General features: G+C 45.0%; 2 protein-coding genes and 10 non-coding genes across 15 annotated transcripts; 11 read left to right on the top strand and 1 right to left on the bottom strand.

Moving 5' to 3' along the window:
• The first annotated feature begins 3,024 nt into the window (after positions 1-3,024).
• On the top strand, positions 3,025-3,106 carry trnas-uga (transfer RNA serine (anticodon UGA)). The gene has a single exon. It is a non-coding gene; the product is annotated as a tRNA-Ser (tRNA).
• Positions 3,107-4,590: 1,484 nt separating this feature from the next.
• trnas-aga (transfer RNA serine (anticodon AGA)) lies at positions 4,591-4,672 on the top strand. The gene has a single exon. It is a non-coding gene; the product is annotated as a tRNA-Ser (tRNA).
• A 1,512-nt stretch (positions 4,673-6,184) lies between these two features.
• On the top strand, positions 6,185-6,266 carry trnas-aga (transfer RNA serine (anticodon AGA)). Its single transcript has one exon. It is a non-coding gene; the product is annotated as a tRNA-Ser (tRNA).
• Positions 6,267-14,602: 8,336 nt separating this feature from the next.
• On the top strand, positions 14,603-14,684 carry trnas-aga (transfer RNA serine (anticodon AGA)). Its single transcript has one exon. It is a non-coding gene; the product is annotated as a tRNA-Ser (tRNA).
• A 1,139-nt stretch (positions 14,685-15,823) lies between these two features.
• On the top strand, positions 15,824-15,905 carry trnas-aga (transfer RNA serine (anticodon AGA)). Its single transcript has one exon. It is a non-coding gene; the product is annotated as a tRNA-Ser (tRNA).
• A 155-nt stretch (positions 15,906-16,060) lies between these two features.
• On the top strand, positions 16,061-16,132 carry trnan-guu (transfer RNA asparagine (anticodon GUU)). Its single transcript has one exon. It is a non-coding gene; the product is annotated as a tRNA-Asn (tRNA).
• A 391-nt stretch (positions 16,133-16,523) lies between these two features.
• Positions 16,524-16,596, top strand: trnak-uuu (transfer RNA lysine (anticodon UUU)). The gene has a single exon. It is a non-coding gene; the product is annotated as a tRNA-Lys (tRNA).
• Positions 16,597-18,035: 1,439 nt separating this feature from the next.
• trnas-aga (transfer RNA serine (anticodon AGA)) lies at positions 18,036-18,117 on the top strand. Its single transcript has one exon. It is a non-coding gene; the product is annotated as a tRNA-Ser (tRNA).
• A 351-nt stretch (positions 18,118-18,468) lies between these two features.
• Positions 18,469-18,550, top strand: trnas-uga (transfer RNA serine (anticodon UGA)). The gene has a single exon. It is a non-coding gene; the product is annotated as a tRNA-Ser (tRNA).
• Positions 18,551-19,609: 1,059 nt separating this feature from the next.
• trnas-aga (transfer RNA serine (anticodon AGA)) lies at positions 19,610-19,691 on the top strand. The gene has a single exon. It is a non-coding gene; the product is annotated as a tRNA-Ser (tRNA).
• A 1,057-nt stretch (positions 19,692-20,748) lies between these two features.
• Positions 20,749-21,767, top strand: LOC132092790 (P2X purinoceptor 7-like). Its single transcript, XM_059499187.1, has 3 exons — positions 20,749-21,090; positions 21,219-21,373; positions 21,605-21,767. The coding sequence occupies exons 1-3, from the start codon at positions 21,046-21,048 to the stop codon at positions 21,765-21,767; spliced, it is 363 nt and encodes a 120-aa protein (XP_059355170.1). The 5' UTR covers positions 20,749-21,045.
• Positions 21,768-21,811: 44 nt separating this feature from the next.
• LOC132092789 (uncharacterized) lies at positions 21,812-25,997 on the bottom strand. Of its 4 annotated transcripts, none has more exons than XM_059499186.1 (10): positions 25,661-25,997; positions 24,890-25,040; positions 24,429-24,648; positions 24,043-24,316; positions 23,789-23,966; positions 23,589-23,665; positions 23,303-23,483; positions 22,659-23,171; positions 22,099-22,247; positions 21,812-21,926 (listed from the first exon to the last, which is right to left on the bottom strand). In XM_059499186.1, the coding sequence occupies exons 1-8, from the start codon at positions 25,931-25,933 to the stop codon at positions 22,909-22,911; spliced, it is 1,617 nt and encodes a 538-aa protein (XP_059355169.1). In that variant the 5' UTR covers positions 25,934-25,997; the 3' UTR covers positions 21,812-21,926; positions 22,099-22,247; positions 22,659-22,908. The 4 variants fall into 4 exon arrangements, with proteins under 4 accessions (XP_059355169.1, XP_059355168.1, XP_059355167.1 ...); XM_059499185.1 differs by having other exon boundaries at positions 22,099-22,140; positions 24,857-25,040; XM_059499184.1 differs by having other exon boundaries at positions 22,099-22,233; positions 24,857-25,040.
• Positions 25,998-27,466: the final 1,469 nt, after the last annotated feature.

The following is a 27,466-nucleotide window of genomic DNA, read 5'->3' on the forward strand; positions in this document are numbered from 1 at the left end:
CATTCTGCCAATAGGACAGCTAGTGAGACTTCCAAAAGCAGAGGTGGATCATGACTCATGTGTCAGGGCAAGAACAAGAACTGAGACTTCCAGAAAACAGACATTGACCTTAGCTAACACTGTCCTCCCCGAGCCACTCAGCACTGATTCTTCTTCCGACTCGGAGTACTACAGACCTACTAGGATTTGCTATAAGCTCAGAGAGACTCCCAGGACCAGACCGACTACACACCTTTCAGAGGACATGCAGGAGGATGTAGATCCCCCTCTGTCAGAAGAGAGCTCTGAAGAGGATGATAAGGTGGAGGAGGGACCCAGTCCGGATGCTGCTCCTGAAACTGATGATGAGCTGGAGGAGACTGGACAGGAGAGCTCTGAAGAGCCAGAAGTTGAACCAAATGAAAGTCAAGATGACAGTGCTCTTAAGTCTGCAGACGTAGATGTTAGCGTAGATGCTAGTCAAACACCAGAGCCATTGATTAATAAAGCTGAAACACGCTCGAAAAGACCCATCAAACCAGTAGTAAGACTAACCTATGATGAGCCTGGTAAAGCTAGAGATCAGCCAATCACTATCATACACAGAGGTGTGGTTATTAAGATTGGAAAGAATTAAACTTAGATAAGCTGTTGTTATATTTACCTTTATCCTAAAGTAGAGTTTGAGTGGTTGTTGTCTGTTGAGGACACCAGACTATTAGAAGGGGGAGGGTGTAACCCAGCTGAAATGTTAAAACACATTTAAATAAATAGTTCATGTTGATTAAAAAAACATGTTAAAAGAATATAAAGGTAAGAGGTGGTTAAAAATCTGATGTTTTCATTGTATTTTAAAAGTGGGCGAATTCATGTTAAATTGTGTTTGTAAAAGAGAACGTTAGTTTATTTCATAATGTAAAAGCCAAAAAAAGAAAACATTATTTTCTTTTAGAGGAAGAATAATTCTGTTAAAACCAGGTTGTTTTGTCATGTGACCTTACGCCTGTGAGGGGAGGGGGACGAACACAGAAAGAGATAAGGATGGAAGGAGAGACGCATGTGAGAAAAAAAGTGGATTAAACAGTTCGTTTGTGCATTGAACAGCTTGTTATGCTGAACTTCTGATAGCTTGTACTTTTGATGGTCAGCCTGATAATCTTGTAAGTGACAAGTGATAGTTGTGAGCGACAGTTAATTTCAGCACGAAGTATATTACTGTTGATTACATGCAGACTGCCGTGCTGGCTAAGCACGGGCTAAAGGCTAAGAGAAACGTGATCGGACTGTGTGGATGCAGCTGTTAGCTAACGCAGCTAGCCATGTAGCTGTTCGTCAGTTCCCGACCAGGAAACGAGAGGACGTGAACCAGATAGCGCTCTGAGCTACCAGGGATGCTCAGAATTCCTCTGGCAACGTTGGATAATCATCAGAGATCGTGTGGATATCGGTGTGGACACCTGTGTGCGCTTCCATTCTCATCTGGACTGAGGTGAACTGACTGGAACATTGTGCTTGGAAAAGGTATCTGTTTTTTTTTTTTTGTTATAACTCAATGAACCTGTAATTTTTGGGTTCCAACGATCCCGAGCCACGACTCAGGCCTGCAACGTTTGTTTTTCTAATAAGGGGTGCCAGCTTTTATTATTTTTATAAAAGTGAAACATTGTGTGAAATATTTTATTCCTGAAGAAAACACTGTTTTTTTGAACTGTCATTGTATACTGGTGTTTGCATTTTAGCCTAAGGGCACAGACATTTCATTTAGTTTATACTGTCTTTATTTACAATTATTTTATTTAATTAAAGTGAGAACTTGTTATTTTTACACCAAGGTTTCTGTTGTGAGTTTGAGTAGAATGTGACATTTATTCAGTTATTTACCATAGTTTAGGTATTTGTCTTAGTCCAAGTTTAAGTTTAAGGCATTTTAGTGACCCATATATTTAATACTGAATATCACACACATACAAGAGTATATATGAAACGAACCTAGGGCCCATCCTCTTATGAGCAGGATAGGAAGGGTTACAATAGGATGAGACATGGCAGCCTGATTTCTCCTCAGTGGGACGGCTGTTTTACCCACTTCCAGGGCTAGCTTACAATCTCGGCTTGCTAGGTTGCAAGTAGGTCAGGCAGCAATGTGACACACAACAGGGCAGAAGGTGGTATGCTTAATTCAAGTCCCTGTTTGGTCGAAGGTCAGTCTACTTTTTGGAGGCCTCAGCTTGCTATCACTACGGTCCATCTCTTCTGCTGACTCTGTACTAGAGCGATGTTCCTTCCTACTCCTGGGGATCAGTGCATCTCCCTTGTTCCGCACACCTGATTCTGATGGTCAGCCCTTTAGGAAAGAGTGCTCACAGAGTGAGTAGAATAAGACAGACTTCCCAATTGTGCAGTGCTGTCGGTCCGCAGGGCCAGTACTGAAAAACCCCATTACATAGGATGAGACATGGCAGCCTGATTTCTCCTCAGTGGGACCGCTGTTTTACCCGCTTGCAGGGCTAGCTTGCAATCTCCACTTGCTGACTGAGCTGGGTTGGTTGCAAGTAGGTCAGGCAGCAGTGTTGGACACAAACTGAGCAGAAATTGGTCTACTCCCGTAGTCGTGGCCGAGTGGTTAAGGCGATGGACTAGAAATCCATTGGGGTCTCCCAGCGCAGGTTCGAATGCTGCAGACTATACTGTTTGCTGAAGGCCATGAGGCAAAGCATCCATGCATTTTTCACGGTCCTTGCACTTATTTGCAAAATGTCCAGTCCCTCTTCGATGGACAAACACGCCGCTGCTGCTTCTTGTATCCGGGCTCCATGGGTTGTCTTGGGTGAGCCAGTGGCACGCCTTGATTGTATAGTGGTTAGTACTCTGTGTTATGGCCGCAGCAACCCTGGTTCGAATCCGGGTTACGGCAACCCTTTGCCTTTGAGTATACGGGAAGGTTGAAAAATTTTTACCACCTCATCTTTCTGTGTGATTTTGTTTCTGAAGCTTGGCCTGTGCAGGGCGCCACCAGACAAGGGGGCTTGCTTTCCAACATTAGGCGTAGTCGTGGCCGAGAGGTTAAGGCGATGGACTTGAAATCCATTGGGGTCTCCCCGTGCAGGTTCGAACTCTGCCGACTACGGGAGGGATTTGCAGTATTGCTTTAGCTTTCTGTGACGGTAATTGTGCCTTCTATTGTGCTTCGCTCTCTGTGCCATAACTGCTTCTAGCTTTCATCCTCGTGACACCTGCGTCTCTTCTGGCCAGCTTGTTGTAAAACTGCTGCTTTATAAAAGGTGAGAAGCCAGTGCTCCACAAGAGCCCGGATAGCTCAGTCGGTAGAGCATCAGACTTTTAATCTAAGGGTCCAGGGTTCAAGTCCCTGTTCAGGTGAAGGTCTGTCTGCTTTTGGCGGAGTCACCTTGCTATCACTACGGTCCATCTCTTCTTCTTAATCTGTACTGGAGCGTTGTTCCTTCCTGCTCCAGGGTATCAGTGCACCTCCCTTGTTTTGCACACCTGATTCTGATGGTCAGCTCGTTAGGAAAGCGCGCTCACAGAGTGAGTAGAATAAGACAGACCTCCGAATTGTGCAGTGCTGTCGGTCCCCAGGCCCAGCACTGAAAAACCCCATTACATAGGATGAGACATGGCAGCCTGATTTCTCCTCAGTGGGACTGCTGTTTTACCCGCTTCCAGGGCTAGCTTACAATCTCGGCTTGCTAGGTTGCAAGTAGGTCAGGCAGCAATGTGACACACAACAGGGCAGAAGGTGGTCTGCTTAATTCAAGTCCCTGTTTGGGCGAAGGTCAGTCTACTTTTTGGAGGCCTCAGCTTGCTATCACTACGGGTCCATCTCTTCTGCTGACTCTGTATTAGAGCGATGTTCCTTCCTTCTCCCGGGGATCAGTGCATCTCCCTTGTTCGGCACACATGATTCTGATGGTCAGCCCTTTAGGAAAGAGTGCTCACGGAGTGAGTAGAATAAGACAGACCTCCCATTTGTGCAGTGCTGTCGGTCACCAGGGCCAATACTGAAAAACCCCATTACATAGGATGAGACATGGCAGCCTGAGTTCTCCTCAGTGGGACTGCTGTTGTAGCCGCTTCCAGGGCTAGCTTACAATCTCGGCTTGCTAGGTTTCAAGTAGATCAGGCAGCAGTGTTACACACAACATGGCAGAAGGTTGTCTGCTTAATTCAAGTCCCTGTTTGGGCGAAGGTCAGTCTTCTTTTTGTAGGCCTCAGCTTGCTATCACTACGGTCCATCTCTTCTGCTGACTCTGTACTAGAGCGATGTTCCTTCCTGCTCCCGGGGATCAGTGCATCTCCCTTGTTCGGCACAGCTGATTCTGATGGTTAGCCCTTTAGGAAAGAGTGCTCACAGAGTGAGTAGAATAAGACAGACTTCCCAATTGTGCAGTGCTGTCGGTCCCCAGGGCCAGTACTGAAAAACCCCATTACATAGGATGAAACATGGCAGCCTGATTTCTCCTCAGTGGGACCGCTGTTTTACCCGCTTGCAGGGCTAGCTTGCAATCTCCGCTTGCTGACTGAGCTGGGTTGGTTGCAAGTAGGTCAGGCAGCAGTGTTGGACACAAACTGAGCAGAAATTGGTCTACTTCCGTAGTCGTGGCCGAGTGGTTAAGGCGATGGACTAGAAATCCATTGGGGTCTCCCCGCGCAGGTTCGAATCCTGCAGACTATACTGTTTGCTGAAGGCCATGAGGCAAAGCATCCATGCATTTTTCACGGTCCTCGCACTTATTTGCAAAATGTCCAGTCCCTCTTCGATGGACAAACACGCCGCTGCTGCTTCTTGTATCCGGGCTCCAGGGGTTGTCTTGGGTGAGCCAGTGGCACGCCTTGATTGTATAGTGGTTAGTACTCTGTGTTGTGGCCGCAGCAACTCTGGTTCGAATCCGGGTCACGGCAACCCTTTGCCTTTGAGTATACGGGAAGGTTGAAAATTTTTTACCACCTTATCTTTTTGCGTGATTTTGTTTCTGAAGCTTTGCCTGTGCAGGGCGCCACCAGACAAGGGGGCTTGCTTTCTAACATTAGGCGTAGTCGTGGCCGAGAGGTTAAGGCGATGGACTTGAAATCCATTGTGGTCTCCCCGTGCAGGTTCGAACTCTGCCGACTACGGGAGGGATTTGCAGTATTGCTTTAGCTTTCTGTGACGGTAATTGTGCCTTCTATTGTGCTTTGCTCTCTGTGCCATAACTGTTTCTAGCTTTCATCCTCGTGACACCTGCGTCTCTTCTGGGCAGCTTGTTGTAAAACTGCTGCTTTATAAAAGGTGAGAAGCCAGTGCTCCACAAGAGCCCGGATAGCTCAGTCGGTAGAGCATCAGACTTTTAATCTGAGGGTCCAGGATTCAAGTCCCTGTTCAGGTGAAGGTCTGTCTGCTTTTGGCGGAGTCACCTTGCTATCACTACGGTCCATCTCTTCTTCTTAATCTGTACTGGAGCGTTGTTCCTTCCTGCTCCAGGGTGTCAGTGCACCTCCCTTGTTTGGCACACCTGATTCTGATGGTCAGCTCGTTAGGAAAGCGCGCTCACAGAGTGAGTAGAATAAGACAGACCTCCGAATTGTGCAGTGCTGTTGGTCCCCAGGCCCAGCACTGAAAAACCCCATTACATAGGATGAGACATGGCAGCCTGATTTCTCCTCAGTGGGACTGCTGTTTTACCCGCTTCCAGGGCTAGCTTACAATCTCGGCTTGCTAGGTTGCAAGTAGGTCAGGCAGCAATGTGACACACAACAGGGCAGAAGGTGGTCTGCTTAATTCAAGTCCCTGTTTGGGCGACGGTCAGTCTACTTTTTGGAGGCCTCAGCTTGCTATCACTACGGGTCCATCTCTTCTGCTGACTCTGTATTAGAGCGATGTTCCTTCCTTCTCCAGGGGGTCAGTGCATCTCCCTTGTTCGGCAACACATGATTCTGATGGTCAGCCCTTTAGGAAAGAGTGCTCACGGAGTGAGTAGAATAAGACAGACCTCCCATTTGTCCAGTGCTGTCGGTCCCCAGGGCCAGTACTGAAAAACCCCATTACATAGGATGAGACATGGCAGCCTGATTTCTCCTCAGTGGGACCGCTGTTTTACCCGCTTGCAGGGCTAGCTTGCAATCTCCGCTTGCTGACTGAGCTGGGTTGGTTGCAAGCAGGTCAGGCAGCAGTGTTGGACACAAACTAAGCAGAAATTGGTCTATTCCTGTAGTCGTGGCTGAGTGGTTAAGGCGATAGACTAGAAATCCATTGGGGTCTCCCCGCGCAGGTTCGAATCCTGCCGACTACACTGTTTGCTGAAGGCCATGAGGCAAAGCATCCATGCATTTTTCACGGTCCTCGCACTTATTTGCGAAATGTCCAGTCCCTCTTCGATGGACAAACACGCCGCTGCTGCTTCTTGTATCCGGGCTCCAGGGGTTGTCTTTAGGTGAGCCAGTGGCACGCTGTGATCGTATAGTGGTTAGTGCTCTGCGTTGTGGCCGCAGCAACCCCGGTTCGAATCCGGGTCACGGCAACCTTTTGCCGTTGAGTATACAGGAAGGTTGAAAATTTTTTACCACCTCATCTTTCTGCCTGATTTTGTTTCTGAAGCTTGGCCTGTGCAGGGCGCCACCAGACAAGGGCACTTGCTTTCTAACATTAGGCGTAGTCGTGGCCGTACCTTCCAGCGATCGGACGGCTGAACACTTCCTAACAACATTTGAATACTTCCGAACAAGGTCGCAACACTTCCTAACAAAGTCAGAACGAAAGTCCGAACACATCCTAAATTAATCCGAACAGGTCCTAACGCAAATCCGAAACTTTCGAACAGATGGGGGAAAGGAGCCAATCAATTCCTACCGAGAGGAAAGAGCCAATCAGCAAGTTGACATGCCAATCTCGCCGCTGATTGGCTGAATGAGTTTCGTGATATTCCAGCTGTTTGTAACTCACTGGACATCTGCTATGCGGAGATTCAAGGTAAGCGTTATCACAATACAAATCCGTGACATCAGTGTTAACCTATTTGTTCAAACATTAATTCATGATTTGGAATAAAGATAATTCTGATCGTTCTACGCTTGCGTAGCAAGGCAAGCTAACTTAACGTGTCGCTAACTGATGCTTGTTAAGCCTTCGATTCATAACAAGTTTTTATTTTCTATATCTTTGCAAGAATTTCATTTCATCATTCAGTATTCCAAGTATCCATTCCCTATGTTATTTCAGTCATGACTAAGTGATTCTTTACTGAATGTATTTAAATCTTTTACTATTCCAGGTATTCATTAAATCTCTAGTTTTTCCCCCTTTCTTACTTTATATACAAACACAGTTTTTATAATTATACATTAAAAGCTATTTGCAATTTTTTGCAAGTAGGAACACATTTATTGCAGAAAACTATTATTATTTCATATTTCATATTAGTGAACATATTTCACCACTCAACATGTCTGCTTTTGTATACTTGATGTGAGTCTTTATATATATATATATATATATATATATATATATATATATATATATATACTGTATATATATATATATATACTGAATATGTGTGTGTGAGTGTGTGTGTGTGTATATATAAATATAAAACTCCAATAAGCTCCTTTCTACTGTTGCTATAATAACACATATTTAACCACATTGATTTGTTCCCCATTATTGTTCAGATATGACCAAAACAGGCAAATCCTCTGCTTATTGGAACGACATCTGCCACAGGTATGCCCAGGGCACCTTCCAGTTCAGTACAGGACAAAGGCCTGGAAGCAGAAAATGGAAGGAGGTCCTGGAGCGGATTGATGCCTGTCCCCTGCAAAGGGGGAATAAGGTGGACCTGTTTGGCAGGCACATAGTGTGCACTTGTGGGTTCCATAAGGTAGGTATATGATATAATATATCAAAGGCATGATAAGTCCCTGTATCATGTAATACACTATTTTATGCACCAACCCCTGATATATTCTCAGAATATATTCTCAGTACAGTTCTGCAGAGTAATTGGTGTAATTATTTAACATGAATAGTAAGACCTTCTTTTGTTCCTAATATTAATTTTCTCCCAGTCAACAGATAAGGTCTTGATTGAGTCAGGGCCTAAGGTAAAGGCAGGCGGCAGCTCAGAGGAGACCGGGACATCACAGGAAGTACATGGGGTGAAATGTTCTCTGTGTAGTGTGGTTGTGGAGGCAGAGAAGTTCTCCGAGCACCTCTCTGACCACCACGTTGAAGAGAGGTGTGACAGCTGTGGGGTCAGGGTCCAGGGTGCCGTCGGACTCCTCCAACACATTGAGTCGAGCCATTATGGGGCTCTATTGGCTCCACATGTCAGCCCTTCAAAAAATTCCACACCATCTCCTTGCCCCTCACCATCTCCATGGCTGCCTCCACCTCCACAGCACTTGCCGTCTCCAATGCCAGTACCAGTGTCTCCATCCCCAGGGCCCACTCCATTCCCACACCACTCTCCAGCTCCAAAGCCCTGACCACCACCTCCACGGTGCTCTCCATCTCCACAGCCCACTCCATCCTCACATCCAGTACCCTCACTGCAGCCTACACCATCTCTGCCTCAGGCTATTACTGACTGGGAGAGCTTTCTTCCCAGTCAGTTCAAGAGAGTCCTCCAGCCAGCAGATTGGGTGTGGATTGCCAAGTGCCTCTATGAGCCCACAGGGCAGCTGAGGCAGAAGATCCAGGTGAACTGGTTTTATCCATCGATGCAGCCCAAGCCATGTCCTCCTGAGCCCGGGTGGTACTTCCGACAGAGGATGTTCTTGTGGGCACCAATGAGGATGTGGGGCATTCCTCTTAAATGCCCACAGTGTGGCCGGAAGATGCACCATTCAGGAATTTACCCGAAGGTCAGGGAGGTGATTGACATGGATAGCCGCTATTACCTTGTGGGTGGGGACTATCCACGCTGCAGTGCATGCAAGTTGCCAGTATGCCCATGGAGCCAGGACATCCTTTCACAACTGGATGTGGCACACAGGACCATGTTTCCAGCGGTGCTGACCACTCAGCTAGCCCTGGACAGGAAATGTGTGACTTTCCTCAGGCCAAGGACCAGTGGTAACAGTTCCTCCTACTTCCAGTCAGCAGTAGAGGAAGCCCACAGTGAGGAGTGGGCATGACGCACCATCCAGTACCTCTCTGATTGTGAGCATCATTTGAGAAAGGTTACCCTGGTCCAATCTGCAACGGCACCTGCCTTTTCTGCACCCGCACCCTTCAGGCCACTTCCAACGATATCCTCAGCCATTTGGACGAGATGAAGGGGGTGGTTACCTCCACCTATGGCCGAATCCTGAAGATGGATTCTACAAAGAAGGTACAATACATGAAGGTTTCAGCATGAGGTTTATTTTCAGCCAGAAAGAATTTCAACATGATGAAAAATGTTGTGTTATATACATTTGTGTTATATATATATTATAATGTACCATAACAAATCAAAGAAAATGTATAATTAAGCTTGTCAGAATGTCTTTATTTTTCCTTCTTTTTGTTTTTCAGATCACCAAAAAGCTGGCTGGTGGCATTGGGGACACGGCTGCATGGATGACCAACATTGGCAATGAGCTCGGCCAGGTTCTGAACAGTGTTCTGACAACAGCTGAAGGCGCAGGACTGGAGGAGCTGTGCCAGGGCGTCGTCAAACGCTACCAGAATGCTGGCGAGCCAGAGCCTGAGGTCATCTATGTTGACCGGGATTGCTGCAGTCAGTCAGGTGAGATTTTCAAATTACTACTTTATCAAATGTGCACTGCAATATATTTTATAAAAGTTAATAGTGGTGTAAAAAAGTTCCCCTTTCCCTATTGGTGATGGTAATTAATTAGTATTATTTTTACAGCCAGTGTATTAAAAATTTTAATAAATTCTATTGACTGAAAAGTATGTTTGAAATTAAATCAAATGAATGTTTTTTCTCCTCCACAGGTGCATCTTCAGTGTTAAAACTTTTTCGGCCATGGAAGTCTATTGTAAGGCTAGATATCTTCCATTTTATGAGAAGATTCAACTGTGGCCTTACTACAGAGCACCACCCTCTCTATGGTACCTTTTGTTCAAAAGTTTCCTCCTGTATCTTTGAGTGGGATCAGGAGGATGTGAAAGAACTTAAGGCTGCCAAGAGAGGGGAGTGGAAGTGCAGCCATGGTGGAAAGGCTCCCACTGAGGCTCAGCTCATGGCCAGCATCAGCCCAGGTGAACTCGCGAAGCACTGTAGGCGGCGGACACGCAGGGCTGAGGAGATCCGGGCCATGATTTCAGGGCTGCTGGAATCAGTGTGGGAGCTAACTGACACTACAGGGTTTCGCCTGGTTAAGATGCAACAAAAACACCTCGAGTGCATCCAGGACCCTCCACATGTAGAGTTGTACACAAAGACGGGCACACTCCAGAAGGGTGGCAAAGTCCTAAACGTGCTTAGGTGCGGCAGGGGGTCATCCTCGCTGGAGAGTTTTCACCGCCACCAGTGTGCCTTCATTCCTGGTAAATTCTGAATATTAAATTGCAGTATGTTTTGTAGATTTTTACGTTGAAAAGATCACTATTGTGTCAACAACAGAACCCTGGGTGCTACCTGGATTTGGCTTGTTTTCATGGAATTTACTATCAGTCTCATTATTATGTGTTACTGTTCTATAACTGTGTCATTAAATTTGTATGTCCTCAGTTTAAAATAATTGCTGACTAAATCTGTGCATTTTCATTCTTAGGATGGAGATGCAATGCCATGCACACACAAATGTACATGTTAGAGGGGGCCTCGAGGTGGAACATGAGCCGGGCAAAAGAAGCTGTATCTGTGGTGGGGGCCTCAACCCTAAGGACATTTGATGTCTGCACAATGTCTCATTTAAACAGCATGAGCCAACGGGTCCTTGGTCGGGCTTTGATGCCAGAATTTACCCCTCCAGGAAAACCCACTGGTAAGATATCTCACAGGAAAATGCTGAGCATTGGAGTATTTCTCTCTCTCCTGTGTTTGTTTGTTTGTGTGTGTGTGTGAGTGTGTGTGTCCTCTCCCCATTAACAATGTGGTACAAATTATTGCAGGGGAGCGCATTGCAGTGGAGTACTTGTTGGCCCAGTCCAATAGAGGCGACCAGTTGATTGCACACCACAATGACATGCCTGAAGTCCCCCCAGAGGAGCCTGAAGAGGATAGTGAAATTGACACGACTGTGTGCCATGCAGCTGACCTTAGGGCTGATGACTCTCCAGTAGCTGTCGTGCAGGCCCAGGTGACAAGTCAGGTGGGTGACACTGAACCCAAATCCCCAGATGAGGAGGTCACTGAGGAAGAGGAGGATGACACTGCAAGTCCTAGCACATCAAGCCAGGTAATATTGCTATCCTGTACTATTTTTTACTTTAAAAAAAATTTATCTGGTACAGTGCAAAACGCCTATTGTCACCAATGTGTAAAGTTAAAATATATGCATGTACAATGCAAAATAATTATTACAACACCGTATATGTTTATTGGACTGTGTTTGGCATTTTTCTCAATTTCCAGAGTACACAGTGTGATTCCAGAGGTGTCTTGGGCTGGGAGGCAGTTGATGCCCTGGCAGCCTAATTGGTTGGCCTAAACCGAACGATCACTGCCTTGTCATCACAAGAGGAGGCCCACATAGTCCAGCTGTACATGGCTCTGCATGCCATGGACAAGGTACCATCAAAATATAGCCAGAGGGTTAATAAGAAGGCTTTGACAGGACCTTGGAGAGCATCCAGGAAGCAGAGTGGCTCTGCTCCAGGACAGCAGGCAGCAGAGAGGTAATTTGACTATTTGGATCGTCACTAGTTTATAACCCAGTATACAGTTCAGATTATATCATCTTTCTTTTCCATAGATTGTTCATGACTCATGGGCAGGCAGCTCAGGACCCTGAAGTCCACAGGGTCTGTGAATGTGTTTGCCTAAGGCTTTTGAAAGAGTTTCAGCAAGCACGGAACAGGCCCAGGGACACACAAGGAAAAACTCTGCCAATTCCACAATCTATTGTGGTGGTATACAGCCACTTAAAACAGCTGATGGAGGACAGCAGAGAGGTTCTAAGACAGACTAACCTAGTTCTGGTCCCGATAAACACCACTACTGTCTCCTCGTGGTGAGTCTTTTATGCGATACTTTTGCACAATCACAGTAGTATATCAAGATTGTACTTATAAAGCCTTCTTGTACATGCTTTTAAAAATGATGCTACAGGAAGTAAAGACAATGGGCTTTTATTCACTTAAATTGCTAATTTAAGATGAAGAATGTTTCTCTTGCAGGCTACTAAAAAGACAGAAACGTGTAGACAGAGACATGCTTCTGCAGGGTACTGCACTGCCCAAACAAGTATATTTGGCAAAGGAGGCTCTTCCTGAAGTGGGCGAACTTCCAGCTGTTCCTGCACAGCATGGGCATGAGGCCATGGTATTTCAGGATTCAGCAAATCAGGAGGGAGAGGCCTTCATTCGTAAGCGTATCTCCAACAGGTGCCCAATGCCCACCCCTCCTCCTGGATCTTACTCTGCATTTCCCATATACCCACCAGCACCACACTTTGCATTCCCCCCTGGGTCCTACCCACCCTTTCCCAGCTACCAACCAGGTCTACCACTGCCTCATTCTACCCAATTCCATCCCCCTCCCCAATTCCAGCCACCTTCCCAATTCCAGCCCCCTCCCCAATTCCAGCCACCTTCCCAATTCCAGCCACCTCCCCAATTCCAGCCGCCTCCCCAATTCCAGCCCCCTCCCCAATTCCAGCAGCCTAATACCTTGCCATCGTAAACTTGTCCCTCTACTCAGCCCAGGCAGCGCACATGGAGAAGGCAGAAAGCTGCCCAAGAGGATGAGGAGCGAGTGGCTAGAGGTGAACCACCACGGAAACTACTAGCAAAAGATATATATCACTATATCTGCAAGCAGTGTGGGCTGGCAAAAAATAAGACAACTGGCCACACTCAGCTGAAGGGCCGGTGGTATTGTCCAGCCTCAGGCCTCTCTGTTGCACAGTGGAGGCAGAATGTACAGGGAGTTCTTTGATTTTTTTTTCATTGGTGTATATAGTAATGTATATAATTAGGTTTTTATATAGTTGCATATGTTGTGCTGTGTGTGTGTTGTGCTGTGAACATTTTGTTTTTAGTTGCTGTTTCCAGTGTTTAATTTGCAGTGTTTGTAAAAAAAAAAAAGAAAGACACAACTCTTGTGGTGTAATAGTAACACATCCACCCTTTGGGTGGAAGATTCCAGGTGCAAGTCCTGGCAAGAGTGTGTGGTGTGTTTGTCAGATTATTATTATTAATTTTTTTATTAAAAATGAAGTCAAAAACCAATCAAACACTTTACTTAAATCCTTTGTGAGTGTTCATGAAGTTTGATGGATAATTTTTTTTCCTTTTTCTTGCTTTCCCTCCTTTCTCCTTCTCTTTTCCCTTTCTTTCCCCCTTGTAGTAGTCCCTTTTGCCCTGTTTTTGGCCGAGAGGTTAAGGCGATGGACTTGAAATCCATTGGGCTCTCCCCGCGCAGGTTCGAACTCTGCCGACTACGGGAGGGATTTGCAGTATTGCTTTAGCTTTCTGTGACGGTAATTGTGCCTTCTATGGTCCTTCGCTCTCTGTGCCATAACTGCTTCTAGCTTTCATCCTCGTGACACCTGCGTCTCTTCTAGGCAGCTTGTTGTAAAACTGCTGCTTTATAAAAGGTGAGAAGCCAGTGCTCCATAAGAGCCCGGATAGCTCAGTCGGTGGAGCATCAGACTTTTAATCTGAGGGTCCAGGGTTCAAGTCCCTGTTAGGGCGAAGGTCTGTCTGCTTTTGGCGGAGTCACCTTGCCCTCACTACGGTCCATCTCTTCTTCTGAATCTGTACTGGAGCGGTGTTCCTTCCTTCTCCCGGGGATCAGTGCATCTCCCTTTTTCGGCACACATGATTCTGATGGTCAGCCCTTTAGGAAAGAGTGCTCACGGAGTGAGTAGAATAAGAAAGACCTCCCATTTGTGCAGTGCTGTCGGTCCCCAGGGCCAGTACTGAAAAACCCCATTACATAGGATTAGACATGGCAGCCTGATTTCTCCTCAGTGGGACTGCTGTTTTAGCTGCTTCCAGGGCTAGCTTACAATCTCCGCTTGCTAGGTTGCAAGTAGGTCAGGCAGCAGTGTTACACACAACATGGCAGAAGGTGGTCTGCTTAATTCAAGTCCCTGTTTGGGCGAAGGTCAGTCTTCTTTGTGTAGGCCTCAGCTTGCTATCACTACGGTCCATCTCTTCTGCTGACTCTGTACTAGAGCGATGTTCCTTCCTGCTCCCGGGGATCAGTGCATCTCCCTTGTTCGGCAATCCTGATTCTGATGGTCAGCCCTTTAGGAAAGAGTGCTCACAGAGTGAGTAGAACAAGACAGACTTCCCAATTGTGCAGTGCTGTCGGTCCCCAGGGCCAGTACTGAAAAACCCCATTACATAGGATGAGACATGGCAGCCTGATTTCTCCTCAGTGGGACCGCTGTTTTACCCGCTTGCAGGGCTAGCTTGCAATCTCCGCTTGCTGACTGAGCTGGGTTGGTTGCAAGTAGGTCAGGCAGCATTGTTGGACACAAACTGAGCAGAAATTGGTCTACTCCCGTAGTCGTGGTTGAGTGGTTAAGGCGATGGACTAGAAATCCATTGGGGTCTTCCCGCGCAGGTTAGAATCCTGCCGACTACGCTGAAGGCCATGAGGCAAAGCATCCATGCATTTTTTCACGGTCCTCGCACTTATTTGCGAAATGTCCAGTCCCTCTTCGATGGACAAACACGCCGCTGCTGCTTCTTGTATCCGGGCTCCAGGAGTTGTCTTGGGTGAGCCAGTGGCACGCCGTGATTGTATAGTGGGTAGTACTCTGTGTTGTGGCCGCAGCAACCCTGGTTCGACTCCGGGTCACGGCAACCCTTTGCCGTTGAGTATACGGGAAGGTTGAAAATTTTTTACCACCTCATCTTTCTGCGTGATTTTGTTTCTGAAGCTTGGCCTGTGCAGGGCGCCACCAGACAAGGGCGCTTGCTTTCTAACATTAGGCGTAGTCTTGAAATCCATTGGGGTCTCCCCGCGCAGGTTCGAACTCTGCCGACTACGGGAGGGATTTGCAGTATTGCTTTAGCTTTCTGTGACGGTAATTTTGCCTTCTATGGTCCTTCGGAAAGCGGGCTCACAGAGTGAGTAGAATAAGACAGACCTCCGAATTGTGCAGTGCTGTCGGTCCCCAGGCCCAGCACTGAAAAACCCCATTACATAGGATGATACATGGCAGCCTGATTTCTCCTCAGTGGGACTGCTGTTTTACCCGCTTCCAGGGCTAGCTTACAATCTCGGCTTGCTAGGTTGCAAGTAGGTCAGGCAGCAGTGTTACACACAACATGGCAGAAGGTGATCTGCTTAATTCAAGTCCCTGTTTGGGCGAAGGTCAGTCTTCTTTTTGTAGGCCTCAGCTTGCTATCACTACGGTCCATCTCTTCTGCTGACTCTGTACTAGAGCGATGTTCCTTCCTGCTCCCAGGGATCAGTGCATCTCCCTTGTTCGGCAAACCTGATTCTGATGGTCAGCCCTTTAGGAAAGAGTGCTCACAGAGTGAGTAGAATAAGACAGACTTCCCAATTGTGCAGTGCTGTCGGTCCCCAGGGCCAGTACTGAAAAACCCCATTACATAGGATGAGACATGGCAGCATTATTTCTCCTCAGTGGGACCGCTGTTTTACCCGCTTGCAGGGCTAGCTTGCAATCTCCGCTTGCTGACTGAGCTGGGTTGGTTGCAAGTAGGTCAGGCAGCAGTGTTGGACACAAACTGAGCAGAAATGGGTCCACTCCCGTAGTCGTGGCCGAGTGGTTAAGGCGATGGACTAGAAATCCATTGGGGTCTCCCCGCGCAGGTTCGAATCCTGCCGACTACGCTGTTTGCTGAAGGCCATGAGGCAAAGCATCCATGCATTTTTCACGGTCCTCGCACTTATTTGCGAAATGTCCAGTCCCTCTTCGATGGACAAACACGCCGCTGCTCCTTCTTGTATCCGGGCTCCAGGGGTTGTCTTGGGTGAGCCAGTGGCACGCAGTGATAGTATAGTGGTTAGTACTCTGCGTTGTTGCCGCAGCAACCCCGGTTCGAATCCGGGTCACGGCAACCCTTTGCCGTTGAGTATACGGGAAGGTTGAACATTTTTTACCATCTCATCTTTCTGCGTGATTTTGTTTCTGAAGCCTGGCCTGTGCAGGGCGCCACCAGACAAGGGCGCTTGCTTTCTAACATTAGCCGTAGTCGTGGCCGAGAGGTTAAGGCGATGGACTTGAAATACATTGGGGTCTCCCCGTGCAGGTTTGAACTCTGCCGACTAGGGGAGGGATTTGCAGTATTGCTTTAGCTTTCTGTGAAGGTAATTGTGCCTTCTATTGTCCTTTGCTCTCTGTGCCATAACTGCTTCTAGCTTTCATCCTCGTGACACCTGCATCTCTTCTGGGCAGCTTGTTGTAAAACTGCTGCTTTATAAAAGGTGAGAAGCCAGTTCTCCACAAGAGCCCGGATAGCTCAGTCGGTAGAGCATCAGACTTTTAATCTGAGGGTCCAGGGTTCAAGTCCCTGTTTGGGTGAAGGTCTGTCTGCTTTCGGCGGAGTCACCTTGCTATCACTACGGTCCATCTCTTCTTCTGAATCTGTACCGGAGCGGTGTTCCTTCCTGCTCCAGGGTATCAGTGCACCTCCCTTGTTTGGCACACCTGATTCTGATGGTCAGCTCGTTAGGAAAGCGCGCTCACAGAGTGAGTTGAATAAGACAGACCTCCGAATTGTGCAGTGCTGTCGGTCCCCAGGCCCAGCACTGAAAAACGTCATTACATAGGATGAGACATGGCAGCCTGATTTCTCTTAGAGCGATGTTCCTTCCTTCTCCAGGGGGTCAGTGCATCTTCCTTGTTCGGCACACATGATTCTGATGGTCAGCCCTTTAGGAAAGAGTGCTCACGGAGTGAGTAGAATAAGACAGACCTCCCATTTGTGCAGTGCTGTCGGTCCCCAGGGCCAGTACTGAAAAACCCCATTACATAGGATGAGACATGGCAGCCTGATTTCTCCTCAGTGGGACTGCTCTTTTAGCCACTTCAAGGGCTAGCTTACAATCTCGGCTTGCTAGGTTGCAAGTAGGTCAGGCAGCAATGTGACACACAACAGGGCAGAACGTGGTCTGCTTAATTCAAGTCCCTGTTTGGGCGAAGGTCAGTCTACTTTTTGGAGGCCTCAGCTTGCTATCACTATGGGTCCATCTCTTCTGCTGACTCTGTATTAGAGCGGTGTTCCTTCCTGCTCCAGGGTATCAGTGCACCTCCCTTGTTTGGCACACCTGATTCTGATGGTCAGCTCGTTAGGAAATTCGGGCTCACAGAGTGAGTAGAATAAGACAGACCTCCGAATTGTGCAGTGCTGTCGGTCCCCACTCCCATCACTGAAAAACCCCATTACATAGGATGAGACATGGCAGCCTGATTTCTCCTCAGTGGGACTGCTGTTTTACCCGCTTACAGGGCTAGCTTGCAATCTCCGCTTGCTAGGTTGCAAGTAGGTCAGGCAGCAATGTGACACAACAGGGCAGAAGGTAGTCTGCTTAATTCAAGTCCCTGTTTGGGCGAAGGTCAGTCTACTTTTTGGAGGGCTCAGCTTGCTATCACTACGGGTCCATCTCTTCTGCTGACTCTGTACTAGAGCGATGTTCCTTCCTGCTCCCGGGGATCAGTGCATCTCCCTTGTTCGGTAAACCTGATTCTGATGGTCAGCCCTTTAGGAAAGAGTGCTCACAGAGTGAGCAGAATAAGACAGACTTCCCAATTGTGCAGTGCTGTCGGTCCCCAGGGCCAGTACTGAAAAACCCCATTACATAGGATGAGACATGGCAGCCTGATTTCTCCTCAGTGGGACCGCTGTTTTACCCACTTGCAGGGCTAGCTTGCAATCTCCGCTTGCTGACTGAGCTGGGTTGGTTGCAAGCAGGTCAGGCAGCAGTGTTGGACACAAACTGAGCAGAAGTTGGTCTACTCCAGTAGTCGTGGCCGAGTGTTTAAGGCGATGGACTAGAAATCCATTGGGCTCTCCCCGCGCAGGTTCGAATCCTGCCGACTACGCTGAAGGCCATGAGGCAAAGCATCCATGCATTTTTCACGGTCCTCACATTTATTTGCGAAATGTCCAGTCCCTCTTCGATGGACAAACACGCCGCTGCTGCTTCTTGTATCCGGGCTCCAGGGGTTGTCTTGGGTGAGCCAGTGGCACGCCTTGATTGTATAGTGTTTAGTACTCTGCGTTGTGGCCGCAGCAACCCCGGCTCGTATCCGGGTCACGGCAATCCTTTGCTGTTGAGTATACGGGAAGGTTGAAAAAATTTTACCACCTCATCTTTCTGCGTGATTTTGTTTCTGAAGCTTGGCCTGTGCAGGGCGCCACCAGACAAGGGGGCTTGCTTTCTAACATTAGGCGTAGTCGTGGCCAAGAGGTTAAGGCGATGGACTTGAAATCCATTGGGGTCTCCCCGCGCAGGTTCGAACCCTACCGACTACGGGAGGGCTTTGCAGTATTGCTTTAGCTTTCTGTGACGTAATTGTGCCTTCTATGGTCCTTCGCTCTCTGTGCCATAACTGCTTTTAGCTTTCATCCTCGTGACACCTGCATCTCTTCTAGGCAGCTTGTTGTAAAACTGCTGCTTTATAAAAGGTGAGAAGCCAGTGCTCCACAAGAGCCCGGATAGCTCAGTCGGTAGAGCATCAGGCTTTTAATCTGAGGGTCCAGGTTTCAAGTCCCTGTTCGTGCAAAGGTCTGTCTGCTTTTGGCGGAGTCACTTTGCTATCACTACGGTCCATCTCTTCTTCTGAATCTGTACTGGAGCGGTGTTCCTTCCTGCTCCAGGGTATCAGTGCACCTCCCTTGTTTGGCACACCTGATTCTGATGGACAGCTCGTTAGGAAAGCGGGCTCACAGAGTGAGTAGAATAAGACAGACCTCCGAATTGTGCAGTGCTGTCGGTCCCCAGGCCCAGCACTGAAAAACCCCATTACATAGGATGAGACATGGCAGCCTGATTTCTCCTCAGTGGGACTGCTGTTTTACCCGCTTCCAGTGCTAGCTTACAATCTCGGCTTGCTAGGTTGCAAGTAGGTCAGGCAGCAATGTGACACACAACAGGGCAGAAGGTAGTCTGCTTAATTCAAGTCCCTGTTTGGGCGAAGGTCAGTCTACTTTTTGGAGGGCTCAGCTTGCTATCACTACGGGTCCATCTCTTCTGCTGACTCTGTATTAGAGCGATGTTCCTTCCTTCTCCCGGGGATCAGTGCATCTCCCTTGTTCGGCACACATGATTCTGATGGTCAGCCCTTTAGGAAAGAGTGCTCACGGAGTGAGTAGAATAAGACAGACTTCCCAATTGTGCAGTGCTGTCGGTCCCCAGGGCCAGTACTGAAAAACCCCATTACATAGGATGAGACATGGCAGCCTGATTTCTCCTCAGTGGGACCCGCTTGCAGGGCTAGCTTGCAATCTCCGCTTGCTGACTGAGCTGGGTTGGTTGCAAGCAGGTCAGGCAGCAGTGTTGGACACAAACTAAGCAGAAATTGGTCTACTCCCGTAGTCGTGGCTGAGTGGTTAAGGCGATGGACTAGAAATCCATTGGGGTCTCCCCGCGCAGGTTCGAATCCTGCCGACTACGCTGTTTGCTGAAGGCCATGAGGCAAATCATCCATGCATTTTTCACGGTCCTCGCACTTATTTGCGAAATGTCCAGTCCCTCTTCGATGGAAAAACACGCCGCTGCTGCTTCTTGTATCCGGGCTCCAGGGATTGTCTTTAGGTGAGCCAGTGGCACGCCGTGATCATATAGTGGTTAGTACTCTGCGTTGTGGCCGCAGCAACCCCGGTTTGAATCTGGGTCACGGCAACCCTTTGCCGTTGAGTATACGGGAAGGTTGAGAATTTTTTACCACCTCATCTTTCTGCCTGATTTTGTTTCTGAAGCTTGGCCTGTGCAGGGCGCCACCAGACAAGGGGGCTTGCTTTCTAACATTAGGCGTAGTCGTGGCCGTACCTTCCAGCGATCGGACGGCTGAACACTTCCTAACACTTCCTAACAACATTTGAATACTTCCGAACAAGGTCGCAACACTTCCTAACAAAGTCATCACGAAAGTCCGAACACATCCTAAATTAATCCGAACAGGTCCTAACGCAAATCCGAAACTTTCGAACAGATTAGGCAAAGGAGCCAATCAATTCCTACCGAGAGGAAAGAGCCAATCAGCAAGTTGACATGCCAATCTCGCCGCTGATTGGCTGAATGAGTTTCGTGATATTCCAGCTGTTTGTAACTCACTGGACATCTGCTATGCGGAGATTCAAGGTAAGCGTTATCACAATACAAATCCGTGACATCAGTGTTAACCTATTTGTTCAAACATTAATTCATGATTTGGAATAAAGATTATTCTGATCGTTCTACGCTTGCGTAGCAAGGCAAGCTAACTTAACGTTATTATTTTTCATATATTTTACCTTTACTCTACACTGCTCTGTCCCTCCTTGTAAAACGGTCTGATGGTTTCCGGGTTCTATGAAGCCAGTCCCACAAAAATAGCAATGGGCTCAGATTGGTTAGCTGGCCCAGTGTGTTGTGATTCGCTAACCGCCTAGAGCACGTTTTTCGGTAACGTCACGCCCCTTACATTTACCAGTCGTCTGTGCTTTGGTGGTATTAGAAACAATGGCGTCAATAAAACCATACCAATTTGAGCCCGAATCGGACCCAGAAAATTTTAATGAAGATGAACGAGCAGAACCTGTTCAAGAACGGCGTTTAAATGACGTTTCAGAATGGTATGTTTTTTGTTGTTGATATCTAATACTTTTTTAGATACGCTGTAATTTAATTGTACTAATTATAATAGTTGATGTTTAATTTATAACAATAATAAGTGTTTGTCTATTAACAAAAGTGTATTCAAGAACCTTTTTTATTTAAAAAAATATATATATATTTTATTAGGTGTACATGTAATAACTGTGAAAAAATGCCAATTGAAGAGGAAAACATCTGCTGCAAAGAAATACAGAAGGTAGTGTAATAAGCTATTACCAAAATTATGCATAACGTGTTAATTCTGTATAATTATTTTTTCATATTTAAAAGATGAACATAGGTTAATTGTACAGTATGTTCTCATTGTCTTACATTACCGTTTAGGTTGTAAAACGAATGATGGAGGTTCCAGACCCTCCTAAATGTATGGTTGAGCATCCAGGTTTTGAACCAAACTGCTTAAATCCGTATACTTTGCAAAATATCAATAATATTTACAGAGCCGACTATGGACCAGTGAGACGCAGAAATGAAGAGGAGTAAGTATTTATTAAATTTTATGAAATTATGTTGTGTAAAAGAACATAAATAAAAGACAATAGATACAAAATATATATATTTACACATTTATATTTACTATATAGTTATTCAAAGACAAAAACAAATCAAAATATACATTTTTATCAAACATATTTTCAAATCACATATACATGTTTCCAATATACCACTGGTTTTATACACAATATTGAGGTTTTCTATTCCTGCCATAGGCGTTTCCGTTATCTGGCCTATCGCAGCTTTGTCAGCTGGTGCTGGGGCTACCTAGGACGTAGTGTGAGGGTTGTCATCCCCTCATGTGTTGTTAACCGGATCCGTCTACAGTTTCCTGATCCAGCGGGACAGTATGTTGGGTTCCGGCCACCCCTCGACTGAATCATGACACACGCTGGGCAATCACCTCTTCTTTGGAAGGTTTTTCATACTGTGATGACAGAGGAGGTGGAATGGGGATTGCATGCAGCTCTTCTGCATATGGCTTGGGGTCCACAAAGACTTTATGTAACAGAAGGCTCATAAGGTCATCGACATAGTCTGTAAAAAACAGAATACTGAGTCACTCTATGGTGTTACATAATTACTGATAAATAATCTACCTTTGTTTTATAATTAACATTTGTGTAATATTTATAAATATTTTTTGTAAGCTTATATTTATTTTATTATAGCTTTTTTTTATATATTATTGTTAATAAAACAAACTTACTGTATGTTGGTTCTATTTTCACTGGCTTTGCTGTGCATTCCCCTTTTTTGGACTTTGGAAAAACGATCTTATACACAGCCTGTCCTTCAGTTGTTGTTGCCTGCTCACGGTTAGCATTTTCATTATAGTGCATTGCTGCAAGATACAGCCTGTAATCAGTGCACAATCCATAAAATATGAAGATTAGTAGACTGTGTTGTGACAAATAAACAAACAATTCAGAATAAGAGACAAATGTTCAATCCATGATTATAATGGTTTCTTTCTTGCAAGAAAGGCTCACAGTCGCACAGTCAGTCAAGAGAATGTGAGTGCTCGCCAAGATGGGAGGCTTTATAGCTCTTTATATCTCTGCTACTCATATCATAGATAACATACTGTAGGGCCACAGGCAAGGCTCCTAACCTATTTATCCTTTTTCTTACTTATTAGGAAAGAACATTATTTATTATAGGGAAAGATCATTAATATTAATAAAATAATGAATAAAAAAAACATTTCCATAACAATTGTTAGAAACAATGCTTATAAATATTACTGAATATGTCAAAGATTATTACCTGCACAACATTCCTATGAAAGGGAAAATCACGTTCTTTGGGGCAAAACGCAAAATCAGACTGTGGAAAGCCTCCAGTGATGACGTCTGAAAGTTGTGGCTGAGCTTTTCTATATCCTTGAGAACTCTCTTGTTGTATAATAGCTTTTCCACTTTATGGAGCGCTATTGATCCTGTAACCAAACAGATAAAATATGAAGAAAATCTCAAAATTTTACTAGTTTACTGTCATTTTATTGTCATTTGTCTCTCTATACAGTCATACCTGGTTGGATCCATTTTTTTAGATCCCTGGAAACTTTGTCTGGGTGTTCACACTTGGGGAAGAGGTGGTTCTCATGAACATGTACATTTTGGATGTGGTTCTGCAGTGAATTCCACTTCGCCACCTTTTCTGGCCCAGACTCAGAGGAAATCGCACTCCAGTAAACATGGTTTTTGATGCTGTGCAACCATTTTTTCAGCACCTCACAGTCCTTCATTTTTGAAAGTTTGTCAAGTTTCTTAGATAAACCTGTACAAAGTAAACGCTTGGTTGTACAATCATTATTTCAAGATAATCAAATTACCACAAAAATAAAAATGTACATGTTAGGTTGAACAATTAACTGAATAAGAATCGATTAATAATACAAAGATAATAACCTTTCTCAAAGTGCCACACGTCATAGAACTGAGTGATATTGCGGTCCCTCAGGTACTTCTGAATCTGCGGATGGCGATCGGTGACGATGTAGTCAACAGCTAAACCATTAGACTCGAGCTTATCGAGACAACGCTTCAATCCCTCCTTTTCCATATGATAACTTCCACCAACCTCGTTGTTCTGTTGTTGGGTACACAACATTTCAAATGTATAAACAGAGTAGAGTATAAACAATAACAGATAAAAGAAAATGTAACATTTTTTTTTAAATGCTTAATTACTAACCTGAACTAGTTGAAGATCCAGAATTTTGTTGGTTTCCATGTGCATAATGGTGTAGCTGCCAAATTTTGCTGAGTGTCCTATTTTAAACATCATAATCATATATAGAACATTACTGAGAACATCAGTATCATAATATTTTAGGAAAACTCAAAGACTATAAAATAAACGGCGTGATTTTTTTTAATATACTGTAAACGTACCTGGCGTGTCAGCACGCATATCTCCAGCCACAGCAACATTTCCTCCCTCTTGCAGCTGTCTTATAAGATTCAGTTGATCTTGGTTCCACTTGTGTATTATGGTAGGCTCAATGAAATTCCTGGCATGAATCCTAAAAGTTACGAAATGCATCATCTGGAGCTTCATGGCCTTGAAAATCTATTAACATAGAAATCATACAGTACATACATACTGAAACAGTATTTTTTTGTGAATTTTATTGTAATTGTAATACCTTCTCTAGTTGTTTAAAAGATCCACCGGTAAAATACGTTGCAGCAGACAATAGCAGGTTTCCAAGTGGGGTACTCCCTACAATGGGCTGGCTCTGCCATTGTCTGTAGTAGTTACACTTTTCACAAAGCTGGGTGAATGCAACAAAAGTCCCCCTTCGTCTGCTCTGGACAACACACTTTGTCTTACAAATTGGACAGGACACAAACAGCTCTCGAAGACAGCTTTCAAAAACAATGTATTTGTTATCGCTGTGGTCGGGCTGTGGATCTATCCTAAGGCAATATAAAAAGAATAAATATTAGGAAGTTGCTTTCATGTTTTATATATTTTTTTAAACACAAATGTATTGGTAAAAAAGTGTGTAAATATGTATTTATATCTTACGCCAATTCGGATTCTTCAGTAACAACAGAATCTGGGTTATATGTGGAATCAGTGGGTTCGACATTTAATTCTGATTCTTCTTCCTCATCTAACACCAGACGAGGTCTCTTACTGGGCCTGAAGACTGAGCCCCTTACTGGTGTTGAAGACAGCTGCACATCAGGAAACATCTCAGTTGTTTGGGTGCCCACATCATGACCATAATATGTTGCCTGAATGCCTACAAGTACAAAAAAAAGTAAAAAATACAATAACTCATAACCATCTGTCATGCTATTACAATTTTTTTACAGTGAGAAACATAAGCCACTTTCTAATACACATAAGTTTCAGTAGCCGGTATAACAAATATAATAAAAAAAGACAATATGTACTAGAACTGCATATGATAAAGTAACACAAACACATTTAATGTCTGTATTTCATACCTTTGCTCCTTAAGTGGAAACTGCTCAATGTACCCATTGAAAGTTGTGTGCCCACTGATCGCATCTTTGGCTTTATCTCTGTGGCTACAGTTTCGGTCTCTATAGGGTCTGACTGACATCCAACTTCATGAAGTGTAGATGTAGTGGGGAGCTCTTGGGAACTCGAACCCTGCTGAGATGTTGTCTGTAAGAAATAATGACAATATGTAATCAATGATCAAATTACAGCTTAAAACATACATTTGACATGTAAAATAGTAGGAAAAAATTAATTACTGGATAATAATCATTGGACCACAAAAAATAAGCTTCATAAGCAAGAATTTCATATAATTGTTCTAACAAATTATATTAGTCCTCAAAGGGATTTTTTTTGATTAAAGAGTGAAAATCGGTACTGAATAGAATCATTACTTTTGTATTTTTAGAACGCTTATAGCCAAATATCTGTCGCTATAACTATTAACCCAAAACGAACACTAAACATTGGCTTTACTATAGTAGCCAAATCAAACACAGAACCATGTTTAGCATGCCTGTAGATAAACAAACATGTAGATAAACAATACATAAACGCTCTAATCAAATAATGATATACACTAATTCCAAGTTCGCGGTTGAGATTAAGAAAAAAAGTTTGTAACGTTAACGTTAGGGGTTTGTCGAATGCATGAATGAGCATTTAACAAACTGGTTTGCTGAGCCAAACAGCGTTGTTATTTGTTCACTTCCTTGATACAATGTACAATAAGCAATACAAACTATTACAGTAAAACACATCGACGAAAAATAAGTCATACTTACAGGTTGTGGCCCGTAAACAGCTTCTGTTTTTAAAGTTGGAACTGCTCCATCTTTCAGGACAAGCCGTTGGGCGAATCCTGCATTGAACTCGCGAAGATTGTGGAAGCTTTCCTCCGTAAAATGAGCAGCACAGAGAGCGAGATTTGGGTAATAATTTTGAGGGACCGAGTTAAAAATAAATTTTAACCATTGATCCCTAACTTCCCCGTCCCTAGGAAGGCTGAACAAAGTGGACCTGCAATCCGGATGAAAATAACAGCGTTTCGTCGGCATCGCGGCAATGACACTCCAGCATACAACAACTCTTCTCAATCTCCACAGCAATATAAAATGGCCTCGCTCCCCACTCCGCCCCCCCTAATTTATTATTCTCGGAGGAGGGGTTTTGGGCTTAGTGACGTCAGCAACCCTGGAGGAATGTCGTGTAGTCCCTACCGGCCGTTTGCTGTAGTCCTTAGAAATGGATTTCTTTAAAAGCATCTCCCTTTGCTTAAAACTTTGAACGTTGTAACTTTGCAGATATTGTTTATGCTCAAACAGGAACATTACACACTAGCTAAAGTTAGAAAAGTGAAATCGTGTTTTATCACCCCTTTAAATCTTTTACTATTCCAGGTATTCATTAAATATCTAGTTTTTTCCCCCTTTCTTACTTTATATACAAACACAGTTTTTATAATTATACATCAAAAGCTATTTGCAATTTTTTGCAAGTAGGAACATATTTACTGCAGAAAACTATTAACCTGCCACATATTTCACCACTTAACATGTCTGCTTTTGTATACTTGATGTGAGTCTTTATATATATATATATATATATATATATATATATATATATATATATATATATATATATATATATATATATATACTGAATATGTGTGTGTGAGTGTGTGTGTGTATATATAAATATAAAACTCCAATAAACTCCTTTCTACTGTTGCTATATTAACACATATTTAACCACATTGATTTGTTCCCCATTATTGTTCAGATATGACCAAAACAGGCAAATCCTCTGCTTATTGGAATGACATCTGCCACAGGTATGCCCTGTGATTGATGCCTGTCCCCTGCAAAGGGGGAATAAGGTGGACCTGTTTGGCAGGCACATAGTGTGCACTTGTGGGTTCCATAAGGTAGGTATATGATATAATATATCAAAGGCATGATAAGTCCCTGTATCATGTAATACACTATTTTATGCACCAACCCCTGATATATTCTCAGAATATATTCTCAGTACAGTTCTGCAGAGTAATTGGTGTAATTATTTAACATGAATAGTAAGACCTTCTTTTGTTCCTAATATTAATTTTCTCCCAGTCAACAGATAAGGTCTTGATTGAGTCAGGGCCTAAGGTAAAGGCAGGCGGCAGCTCAGAGGAGACCGGGACATCACAGGAAGTACATGGGGTGAAATTTTCTCTGTGTAGTGTGGTTGTGGAGGCAGAGAAGTTCTCCGAGCACCTCTCTGACCACCACGTTGAAGAGAGGTGTGACAGCTGTGGGGTCAGGGTCCAGGGTCCCGTCGGACTCCTCCAACACATTGAGTCGAGCCATTATGGGGCTCTATTGGCTCCACGTGTCAGCCCTTCAAAAAATCCCACACCATCTCCTTGCCCCTCACCATCTCCATGGCTGCCTCCACCTCCACAGCACTTGCCGTCTCCAATGCCAGTACCAGTGTCTCCATCCCCAGGGCCAACTCCATTCCCACACCACTCTCCAGCTCCAAAGCCCTGACCACCACCTCCACGGTGCTCTCCATCTCCACAGCCCACTCCATCCTCACATCCAGTA

Source organism: Carassius carassius, chromosome 18 (assembly GCF_963082965.1).
Source record: "Carassius carassius chromosome 18, fCarCar2.1, whole genome shotgun sequence".
NCBI lineage: Eukaryota > Metazoa > Chordata > Actinopteri > Cypriniformes > Cyprinidae > Carassius > Carassius carassius.